We start from the raw sequence: 12,579 nt of genomic DNA, 5'->3' as shown, positions 1-12,579 counted from the left end.
CTTCCGTGCAGTCGCTGTGGTTATCCAATATGTAATCTTATTGTTTAGTGTGTTTTCCCGTGAACTATGCTATTTTTCGTACATTTGTCGGTACGAAAAGCCATATTTATATCATTGCTGAATATTTCTGTTATCTTTAGTAATTGGTTGAGTTGTTGATTTGTTGCTGCCAGTAGTTTTAGATCATCCATGTATTGCAAATGTGTGATTTTGTGTGGGTAGGTTCCAGTAATATTGTATCCATAATTTGTATTATTTAGCATGTTGGATAGTGGACTCAGAGCAAGGCAGAATCAGAAAGGACTTAATGAGTCTCGTTGGTATATTCCACGCTTAATCTGTATTGGCTGTGATGTGTTATCATTTGAATTTGTTTGGATATTAAGTGCGGTTTCCCAATTTTTCATTACTGTGTTTAGGAACTGTATCAATTTAGGATCTACTTTGTATATTTCCAATATCTGTAGTAACCATGAGTTGGGTACACTATCAAAAGCTTTTTGGTAATCAATGTATGCATAGTGTAGCGACCTTTGTTCAGTTTTAGCTTGATACGTTACCTCTGCATCTATTATCAGTTGCTCTTTACATCCTCGTGCTCCTTTGCAACAGCCTTTTTGTTCTTCATTTATAATTTTGTTCTGTGTTGTATGTGCCATTAATTTCTGTGTAATGACTGAAGTTAGTATTTTGTATATTGTTGGTAGGCATGTTATAGGGTGATATTTAGCTGGGTTTGCTGTGTCTGCTTGATCTTTACGTTTCATATAAGTTATTCCGTGTGTAAGTGTATCAGGGTGTGTGTATGGGTTTGCAGTGTAACTGTTCAATAATTTATTAAAAACAAAGATTCCAAGACTTACCAAGTGGGAAAGTGCGGGCAGACAGGCACAATGAACAAAACACACAAACACACACACAGAATTACTAGCTTTCGCAACCAATGGTTGCTTCTTCAGGAAAGAGGGAAGGAGAGGGAAAGACGAAAGGATGTGGGTTTTAAGGGAGAGGGTAAGGAGTCATTCCGCGCGCACACCCACATATATATCCATCTGCAATACACAGACACAAGCAGACATATCTAAAGGCAAAGAGTAAGAGCAGAGATGTCAGTCGAGGCGGAAGTACAGAGCAATGGAACACTTCCTTTCACGCCGATCACCTGCCACCCTACCTAAAACCTCTTTCCTCGTCACCTTAGCCAGCTTCATCCTGATACACAACTTCTTCACTTTCGAAGGCCAGACATACCAACAATTAAAGGGAACAGCCATGGGTACCAGGATGGCTCCCTCGTATGCCAACCTATTTATGGGTCGCTTAGAGGAAGCCTTCTTGGTTACCCAAGCCTGCCAACCCAAAGTTTGGTACAGATTTATTGATGACATCTTCATGATTTGGACTCACAGTGAAGAACAACTCCAGAATTTCCTCTCCAACCTCAACTCCTTTGGTTCCGTCAGATTCACCTGGTCCTACACCAAATCCCATGCCACTTTCCTTGACGTTGACCTCCATCTGTCCAATGGCCAGCTTCACACATCCGTCCACATCAAACCCACCAACAAGCAACAGTACCTCCATTACGACAGCTGCCACCCATTCCATATCAAACGGTCCCTTCCCTACAGCCTAGGCCTTCATGGCAAACGAATCTGCTCCAGTCCTGAATCCCTCGACCATTACACCAACAACCTGAAAACAGCTTTTGCATCCCGCAACTACCCTCCCGACCTGGTACAGAAGCAAATAACCAGAGCCACTTCCTCATCCCCTCAAACCCAGAACCTCTCACAGAAGAACCCCAAAAGTGCCCCACTTGTGACAGGATACTCCCCGGGACTGGATCAGACTCTGAATGTGGCTCTCCAGCAGGGATAAGACTTCCTAAAATCCTGCCCTGAAATGAGATCCATCCTTCATGAAATCCTCCCCACTCCACCAAGAGTGTCTTTCCGCCGTCCACCTAACCTTAGTAACCTCTTGGTTCATCCCTATGAAATCCCCAAACCACCTTCCCTACCCTCTGGCTCCTACCCTTGCAACCGCCCCCGGTGTGAAACCTGTCCTATGCACTCTTCCACCACCACCTACTCCAGTCCTGTAACCCGGAAGGTGTACACGATCAAAGGGAGAGCCACGTGTGAAAGCACCCACATGATTTACCAACTGACCTGCCTAAACTGTGACGCTTTCTATGTGGGAATGACCAGCAACAAACTGTCCATTCGCATGAATGGACACAGGCAGACAGTGTTTGTTGGTAATGAGGATCACCCTGTGGCTAAACATGCCTTGGTGCACGCCCAGCACATCTTGGCACAGTGTTACACCATCCGAGTTATCTGGATACTTCCCACCAACACCAACCTATCCGAACTCCAGAGATGGGAACTCGCCCTTCAGCATATCCTCTCTTCTCGATATCCGCCAGGCCTCAACCTCCGCTAATTTCAAGTTGCCGCCGCTCATACCTCACCTGTCTTTCAACAACTTCTTTGCCTCTGTACTTCTGCCTCGACTGACATCTCTGCCCTTACTCTTTGCCTTAAAATATGTCTGCTTGTGTCTGTGTGTGTGTGTGTGTGTGTGTGTGTGTGTGTGTGTGTGTGTGTGTGTGTGTGTGCGCAAGTGTACACCTGTCCTTTTTTCCCCCTAAGGGAAGTCTTTCTGCTCCCGGGATTGGAATGACTCCTTACCCTCTCCCTTAAAACCCACATCCTTTCGTCTTTCCCTCTCCTTCCCTCTTTCCTGAAGAAGTAACCATCTGTTGCGAAAGCTAGTAATTCTGTGTGTGTGTTTGTGTGTTTTGTTCATTGTGCCTGTCTGCCGGCGCTTTCCCTCTTGGTAAGTCTTGGAATCTTTGTTTTTAATATATTTTTCCCGTGTGGAAGTTTCTTTCTATTTTATTTACATGTTCAATAATTTAGTTAGATGTGAACGTGTTGAGGTGAACTTCTTTAGCCAGAAATTTGCTATTTTATCTTTTCCAGGGGCTTTTAAATTGTGAGTAGAATTAATTGCTTTGGTGACTTCATGTTGCAAAATTATCACTTCAGGCATTTGTGGTATCGTCTTGTATGTGTGCTTGTATCCACCATGCATGTCTGTTATGTTGTACCGGGTTTGACCATATGTTGCTCCAGAAGTGTTCCATGTCTGTTACGTTTGGTGGATTGTTTATTTTAATGTGTGTGTTATCTATTGTCTGGTAGAATTTCTTTTGGTTTGTGTTGTATGTTTGGTTTTGTTTCCTTCTCTTTTCACTTTTTTGTATCTTCTAAGTCGTTTGGCCAATGCTTGTAATTTCTGCTTCTTTTCATCTAATTGCCCTATCGCTTCTTGTTGTGAGATTTTACCTAACCTTTTTCGTTATTTGTCTGCTATTTCATTTCTTACAAATTGTGTTAGCTGTCCGATGTCTCTTCTAAGTTTTTCTATTCTGATCTGTAGCCTGTGTTGCCATGCTGGGTTTGTGGGTTTCTTCTGTGTGTTGGTTGGTTCTGATCTCCACGGGGTTTATTATTTGTTTATATATTATTTCTCATGAGCAGCATCTATTAGAATATTCAGTACTAAATTTATGACCATGAGATCCGTATTGTGTATTGAAATTTAGTTATTAATAATTTGGTAATTGTAATTAGGCATTCCTGCTCATGGATATGAGGGTCAGCTGATTAAGGAAAATAGGGCAATCAAAAATATATCAACATATCACAGAAATTTACAGCAATTTAGCTCTAATTGGCATGTATGAAATTTAACTTTTGATTGCCACCATTCCTGGTGAAACCAATGGTCTCATCGTCGAAACGAGGCAAACAACTAAATTGATTATAGTAACGTTTTATAGGGATTTGTTTCTACAAACGTGAAAATTTGTATAACATTTGATTAATGTAGGAACTCTAACATCACAGTTTTGAAAAGGAAATTAGCAAACATTTTGTATAGGCCTAAATACGTGAAATAGGACTGCCTACGAACATGATTATGGGAGTCGACCTGCTTCTTCACGTCTTCTCCTCGGGTAAGTGATGGGTTATAAATACAAAATCGAACAGAGCTAATTCAGGTTTGGGTCTAACAATGAATAAGAAAACAAGAATGTGGATAAGCTGCTATGAACAGCACAGTGAACACACTGTCACAGCCAAGATGGGCACAAAGCCAACACCCACATCAATAATACAAATTTATATAGTAACTATCTCTGCCGATTCAAAAGAAGTACGAGATAAAAGACATTACGTAATAGTTGACAGAAATGAAAATTTGTGATGAAGTGGAATTTGGTAGTAGAAATAGGAAGAAAAAGGAAAAATACTAAAATTTTACAAAGAGCGTAATTTAATCATTGCTAACACTTGGTTTAAGAATCGTGAGAAAGAGATGTATACTTCAAAGAGACCTGGAGTCATGGGAATGTTCCAGATTGATTATGTAATGGTGAGATGGGGATTTCGGAACCAGACCTGAAACTATAATACGTTTTAAGGGGCACAATTTGAGGTTATCAGTAGCAGATTTAAACTGACGAAATTGCAAAAATCTAAGATATTAAGGAGATGGGGCCTGGATAAACAGAAAGAATCAGAGGCTGTTGAGACTTTCAGTGGGAGCATTAGGCTGACAATTGGCAGGAATGGGAGAACAGAATACAGTAGTTGATGAACTGGTAGCCACAAGAGATGAAACAGTGAACTTAGCAGAGGATCAAATAGCTGAAGAGATAAGGCCTATTAGATATCACATGATATCACAAGAGAAATTGAACCTATTTGATGAAATTATAAAATATAAAAGTACTTGAAATGAAGCAGCTGAAAAGGAAATACAAACATCTAAAAAATGACATTCACAGGAAGTGCAAAATGTCAAATCGAGAATGGCTAGAAGGCAAGTATAAGAATATAGAAGCGTACACCACAAGGAGGGGAAAAAGGGAAAGCTGAAAGGTGGAAGGAGTACAGGGGATATGAACCTGAAGGCAGTATTATAGAAAGGGAAGAGGATGTAGAAGATGAGATGGGAGATGTGAGACTGCAAAAAGAATTGACAGAGCACCAAAAGATGTAAGCTAAACTAAGGCTCCTGGAGTAGAGAACATTGTCAGAACTGCTGATGTCCCTGGGAGAGCCAGCTATGACAATGCTCTCCTATCTCCTGTGCAAGATGTATGAGACAGGTGAAATATCCTTATTGTCAGATGTCAAACAGAACAAAATTATTTCAATTCCAAAGAAAGCCAGTGCCAGAAGATGTAAAGTTTACCTATTTATCAGTTTAATAAGTTATGTTAGCAAAATACTAACACGAATGAATGAAATGACTGGCATAAGCTGGCCTCTAGGAAGAACAGTTTGACTTCTGGAGAAATTATACTGACCCTAAGATTTTTCTTGGGAGATGAGTTAATGAAAGGCAGACCCATATTAATAGCATTTCTAGACTATGAGAAAGCTTTTGACTATGTCGACAGGAGTCTTCTTCAAAAGTTAGAAGGTAGCGAGGGTAAAATATAGGGAGCGAAAGTTTGTTTACAATTTGTACCAAAAATAGAAGGCTGTTATAAGAACTGAGGGAAAGGGAAGCACTGGTTGTGAAGGGACATCGTCAATGCTATTCAATCTGTACATTGATCGTGCAGTAATTTAAACAACGTAAAAATTTGGAAAAGGAATTAAAGTTCAGAGGAAAGAAATAAAATCCTTGAGGTTTTCTAATGACATTCTGGTAGAGGCAGCAAATGACTTGGAAGACCATTTGAACAGACTGGACAGCATTGCAAAGGAGAATATAATAGTAACATTAACAGAAGCAAAAAAAGGGCATTGGAATGTGGTCAAATCTGGTGACGCTGAAGGGATTACATTAGGAAGTGAGACACTTAAAGTAGTAGATGAGTTTTGCAATTTGGGCAATAAAATAACTGATGATGGCAAAAGTAGAGAGGATATAAAATGTATAATAGCAATGGCATGAAAAATATTTCTGAGACCAAGAAATCTGTCAACATCAAATATAAATTTAAGTGTTACGAAGTCTTCCTGAATGTATTTGTCTGGAGTGCAACCGTGTACCCAAGTGAAACATGATCAGCAAGCAGTTCAAACAAGAAAATAGCTTTTGAAATGGGGTGGTGCAGAATAATGCTGAAGATTAGATGGGGAGGTCATGTGGTCAATGAGGTGTTACTGATTAAAGTTGAGGAGAAAATAAATTTGTGGCATAAATTGACTAAAGGAAAGGATTAGTTGAGACGACACATTCTAAAGAGCTGGCATTTTTTGCACCTTGTGCTGATCGTCTGTGACATCTTCCAGGATTCACACCCCTTTTTTGTGGCGGAAGGAGGGGGGGAGGAGGCAGAATAAGTGAAGTCATATTCAAAGACTGCTTATTAGGTGTGTGGCCAAAAGCTGTTAATTGTGCTTGTCTACTACTTGACATGCCTCTTTTTATGTTAAGTAGTAATCTTCCTTTTCCTACATTGTTGATATTTCTACCAGGAGTTTTCGCTGATTAACTTAAGACACCATTAGATTCACTATTATGGGTGACTAATTTAGTTTCATGTATTGCTGTAGTGCTGTTATTGCTGATCATTGATGTCTTCTTTGTTTTTAGAATCCCATTCGATGCTGTACGGACTGTTTGTGTTCGTAATTGCGGTTTTCGTTGTAATTTACGTCATCACAATATTCTGTGCTGGCATTTTTGGTAGAAACTTCAGTGTCGGGAATAAGCACATCTCACTCGGAATGAAAGGCAGCGCTGAACCGCACACTGAGAGGATGCAGGCACTACTGGAACCTGCTGCACAAAATCAGGTACGGTGTACAAGCTTTTTCTTCCACCTCCCTACTGTTTGAGGTAGGTCAAATTGAGAAATTCTTGTTTATTAATAAGTAAAGCAACTGATTTCCTGCAAAGGAAATACGGGGGTGTACATAAAGTCCAGGAACATTTTAGATTATTTATTGCACAAGAACCAAACATTGTACAGATATCATATGTATGTCATTTTGAAGAGAAACCCCGGAAGCTTTCTTTTTCCTCCCTCCCCCACAGTGTAGTTTGCGACTAGCGCCAACTATCAGCAAATTACCAAACGTGGTGAGTTCAGGTGCGGAGCGAGCTTTCTGTGTGTTGGAGTTTGACAAAAACAATTGTGCTACAGCTGTTTAAGGGATGTGTAGAACAAAGTCCGGTACAGAGCCACTAACAAGGAAGGCCATTTATTGCCTCTACCACGTGATTTAGCAGAGCTCCGGGAGAGAATATGAGAAGTGACTGCCACAGTCTAAGATACCATGTTGGGACGAGTATGACAAGAATTAGATTACTGTATTGACATCTGCTAGGTCACTCACGGTTTGCATATCGAATGTTTGTAAGAAAAAAGCTTTGAATTTCTGTTCAAAATGCAATATGTATGACACCTGTACAATGTTTACTTCTTGTCCAATAAATAATAGAAAGTGTTCCTGAACTTTGTGTTCACTTTGTATATACTTTGCATTTTCTAGTGCTTTGATACTCGTGTTAAATCTGACCTGGTGCAAATTTTATCAATGTTAGAGCAAAGTATTTATAAGCAAGAGAAATATTTGTGAAAAAGTAAACAATCAATTAAGTGTTAAAGTTGTGTCTCCCTCATATCTCGACAGAAGCCTTTCTGCTAAAATGCAGCTCTCCACTTCGATGTTCGATGTTGTGTACCACAGTATTTTTCACGGGGAGAGCTGAGTGAGTGGCAGCTTATTTCTAACAGAAATACTCCACATGACAAAAGCAGTGAAGCACCATCTCTGGTGTAGATTCATTCACCAATTTGGTTGGGAAAGTCATCAGAAAGTCATTGTATCCTCTCCTGAGGCGAGGTGGTTCACAACTATCATAGCTCGTCCTAGATATCCTGAATAATGGTGCACAGGTGCAGCTAACACCTGAGCTGCTCTCAGGCATGTTCTACCAGGGACAGGTGTGGAGATCCCACTAGCTGTGAGAATAACACAGTTTGTGGAGGTGTGTGCCATGTGTGAGTGCACATAGTCCTGTTCGAAAAATGGCATCACAATACTGACACGTTGGAGGTAACAAGTGAGGACGTGGTACGTACTGGATGTATCTTAGAGGTGTCAGAGTTCCCTTAATCACTACAAACTGTGATCTAAAATCATATCAGATTGCACCCCTTCACAATGAGGAGTAATACCATGATACCTCTCAGAAACATTCGAAGAATGTTACCTTCCACCAGGTGGTGGTGTTGTTGTTCTTGGCTTTTTTTTAATTTTTTTTTTTTTCCATCAGTCTACTGACTGGTTTGATGTGGCCCGCCACGAATTCCTTTCCTGTGCTAACCTCTTCATCTCAGAGTAGCACTTGCAACCTACATCCTCAATTATTTGCTTGACGTATTCCAGTCTCTGTCTTCCTCTGCAGTTTTTGCCCTCTACAGCTCCCTCTAGTACCATGGAAGTCATTCCCTCATGTCTTAGCAGATGTCCTATCATCCTGTCCCTTCTCGTTGACAGTGTTTTCCACATATTCCTTTCCTCTCCGATTCTGCGTAGAACCTCCTCATTCCTTACCTTATCAGTCCACCTAATTTTCAACATTCGTCTATAGCACCACATCTCAAATGCTTCGATTCTCTTCTGTTCCGGTTTTCCCACAGTCCATGTTTCACTACCATGACGTATATCCTCAGAAATTTCTTCCTTAAATTAAGGCCGGTATTTGATATTAGTAGACGTCTCTTGTTGGCCAGAAATGCCTTTCTTGCCATAGCAAGTCTGCTTTTGATGTCCTCCTTGCTCCATCCGTCATTGGTTATTTTACTGCATAGGTATCAGAATTCCGTAACTTCATTGACTTTGTGACGATCAATACTGTTAAGTTTCTCACTGTTCTCATTTCTATTTCTTCTCATTACATTCGTCTTTCCCCGATTTACTCTCAAACCATACTGTGTACTCATTAGACTGTTCATTCCATTCAGCAGATCATTTAATTCTTCTTCACTTTCACTCAGGATAGCAATGTCATCAGTGAATCATATCATTGATATCCTTTCACCTTGTATTTTAATTCCACTCCTGAACCTCTCTTTTATTTCCATCATTGCTTCCTCGATGTACGGATTGAAGAGTAGGGGCGAAAGGCTACAGCTTTGTCTTATTCCCTTCTTAATACGAGCACTTCGTTCTTGATCGTCCACTCCTATTATTCCCTCTTGGTTGTTGTACATATTGTATATGACCCGTCTCTCCCTATAGCTTACCCCTACTTTTTTCAGAATATCGAACAGCTTGCACCATTTTATATTGTCGAACGCTTTTTCCAGGTCGACAAATCCTATGAACGTGTCTTGATTTTTCTTTAGCCTTGCTTCCATTATTAGCCATAACGTCAGAACTGCCTCTCTCGTGCCTTTACTTTTCCTAAAGCCAGACTGATCGTCACCTAGTGCATTATCAATTTTCTTTTCCATTCTTCTGTATATTATTCTTGTAAGCAGCTTTGACGCATGAGCTGTTAAGCTGATTGTGCGATAATTCTCGCACTTGTCAGCTCTTGCCGTCTTCGGAATTGTGTGGATGAATCTTTTCCGAAAGTAGATGGTATGTCGCCAGACTCATATATTCGACACATCAACGTGAATAGTCGTTTTGTTGCCACTTCCCCTAATGATTTTAGAAATTCTGATGGAATGTTATCTATCTCTTCTGCCTTATTTGACCGTAAGTCCTCCAAAGCTCTTTTAAATTCCGATTCTAATACTGGATCCCCTATCTCTTCTAAATTGACTCCTGTTTCTTCTTCTATCACATCAGACAAATCTTCACCCTCATAGAGGCTTTCAATGTATTCTTTCCACCGTTGCATTTAATGTCACCAAAGGTTGTTTTGACTTTCCTGTATGCTGAGTCTGTCCTTCCGACAATTATATCTTTTTCGATGTCTTCACATTTTTCCTGCAGCCATTTCGTCTTAGCTTCCCTGCACTTCCTATTTATTTCATTCCTCAGCGACTTGTATTCTGATTTTCCCGGAACATGTTTGTACTTCCTCCTTTCATCAATCAAATGAAGTATTTCTTCTGTTACCCATGGTTTCTTCGCAGCTACCTTCCTTGTACCTATGTTTTCCTTCCCAACTTCTGTGATGGCCCTTTTCAGACACATCCATTCCTCTTCAACTGTACTGCCTACTGCGCTGTTCCTTATTGCTGTATCTATAGGGCTAGAGATCTTCAAACGTATCTAGTCATTCATAGAACTTCCGTATCCCACTTCTTAGCATATTGATTCTTCCTGACTAATGTCTTGAACTTCAGCCAACTCTTCATCACTACTATATTGTGATCGGAGTCAATATATGCTCCTGTTCTTGGTTACATCAAAGAACAGGATGATTTCAGGAGGGTATACATAGGCGATGACAGGTATCAGTATGTGTCCGAAAACTGATTCGAGTGGCTCGAGGAAAAGCAAAAGTGATAGGGAACTAAATTTGAGTGAAAGTGAATTGCTTAAGGTAGTGCAATTGTAGTTTATTATGAAGTGTTAATATTTAACAGAATGCCAAAATGTAGTTCTTGCCAGTGGTAAATTGACAAAAGAAGGAAACAGAAAGAACAGAAAAGAAGTGAAAAAGATGAGGGGGGGGGGGGGGGGGGGGAAGCATGTTTATCTTCACAATGGAAGAAAATGAAAAAATTCAGACGAAACTTAACAGATGAACAAGGAGATGAAATCAGAGAAGAGAGTGAAACTCTTGGGAGGCAGTTTTACAGATACTGCTGAAAAAACAAGGTTGCAAAGTGAATTTGGCAGTGACAGTAAATTAAATTCGTCAACTATTTCTGACTGCAATAATTACTCCACCACCTGGAGTGTTCCAGGTTGGCTTGGGCTGTGTGGTGGTTTGTTATACTTCCTCACTCACCAAACACCAAAATAAGTTGCCACCGGAACACTCATGTTATATACAGTGAATGTTGCTTACAGAATAATCAGTCCCCATTAAGTATCTTTAATTGGGGCCCAGATTGTCTGTGCCCTGAATCAGTGTTCCTCCTTCCTTTGTCTTGGCGCACAGGCTGCAGATAAAGCTGGCAAAAATTCTTCATTCTTTCACTCCACTACATAAATAAGAAGGTAGATGCAATTCACTGTCATTATTTTCAAAAATTACAACTCCGTACATAAGTGATCACAGCTACCATCTTGTATACTGTCTCGCTATACTACATACATAACACATCTGATATTCACCAGCCGTAGTGGCCGTGCGGTTCTAGGCGCTACAGTCTGGAACAGCGAGACCGCTACGGTTGCAGGTTCGAATCCTGCCTCGGGCGTGGGTGTATGTGATGTCCTTAGGTTAGTTAGGTTTAACTAGTTCTAAGTTGTAGGGGACTGACGACCTCTGAAGTTGAGTCCCATAGTGCTCAGAGCCAGATCTGATTTTCAAGTTTATAATTACCAATTACACTACATTTATTATCTTTGACATTTTATATTATTAGATTTCACAGGCTCCTTCCTCCGCAGTGCCCCCTCCATGGAACTCCTATTTCCAACTCGCCAGGGAGGGTCATCTGACTGCTATCCACTTCAGTACAGTAACTGAATCATTAGCTCTGGTATCAGCACCTGTGATTTAAGACACCTCCGAACAGTGGGATGCTAATCACTTATCAACTACTCTCAGGAAAATTTTTCCCGACATAAGTATTTACACACATGATAACTCTCGTTCAATAATTAGGATGTATCACTACGCACCCACTGCATTTAATCTATCCTTTCCAAACACAGTTAGATACTATTTAAAAATTTTGGCTGAATTGATTCCCAGCTGTAGCTAACTTTCCATACCTGGAATGACTTGAGATTCAGTGCTTTCTATTACCACTTGGAATTCTGGCTCTTTTCCAACACAGCTACGTCAGTTACAATATTGATACCTACCCACTTCCCGTGTTTATTGTGCACCCTTCGAAAATGAAGCTCTTCCTGCACTTTCGTGAGATCCTCTATTCTAAAAACTGCCAAATCCCCTCCATTCAGCCCCTTCTACCCACTTCCTGCACGTAGTGGACTCCCGACGTATTCGGTCGAACCCGGAAACCCGTGACCCTACGGTGCAGAGTTGAGGAATCTGCAGCCTATGCGGTCGAAGAACTACTCGAGTCTCCACTTTGGACCCTTGGCTCGACTCTCTAGGGGAGGACCACGGTCCGTTCTGTCAACAGAGCTACAAACAGTGAGCTTCATCATCTGGGAAGCAAATCTGGCAGCCTTTAATACTTCAGCTCTCCGCCCGAAACTAGAATCACTCCCTATCCAAAGCAATACGTGATGATAGTACTGACACGAGACACCACCTTCAGTTAGCTGCACCCTGTGCTCTTCACAGCATCTGGAAGCACCCGTCCCACATCTGGAATGAGTCCTTCCCCTCCTTCATACACGTATCCCTAAGAGGGCCTCATTTCGTGCCTAATGTCACTTTCCAGCTACCGGCAATACCACCCTCTGCGAATGCCTTGACCTCGAA

General features: G+C 41.0%; 1 protein-coding gene across 4 annotated transcripts in view; it reads left to right on the top strand.

Annotated features, from left to right (window-relative positions):
- The window catches only part of LOC126336263 (uncharacterized), a 251,650-nt gene that overhangs the window by 114,365 nt on the left and 124,706 nt on the right, over positions 1-12,579 (top strand). For all 4 annotated transcript variants that reach the window (XM_049999762.1, XM_049999761.1, XM_049999759.1 and 1 more), the window contains one exon: positions 6,634-6,836. In XM_049999762.1, coding sequence (XP_049855719.1) covers positions 6,634-6,836 — 203 coding nt within the window. The remainder of the gene's footprint in view (positions 1-6,633; positions 6,837-12,579) is intronic.

The sequence above is a fragment of the Schistocerca gregaria genome, chromosome 2, assembly GCF_023897955.1.
Source record: "Schistocerca gregaria isolate iqSchGreg1 chromosome 2, iqSchGreg1.2, whole genome shotgun sequence".
NCBI classification, from domain to species: Eukaryota; Metazoa; Arthropoda; class Insecta; order Orthoptera; family Acrididae; genus Schistocerca; species Schistocerca gregaria.
The sequence above is the reverse complement of the archived record's forward strand: the minus strand, read 5'-3'. Positions and strand labels throughout refer to the sequence as shown.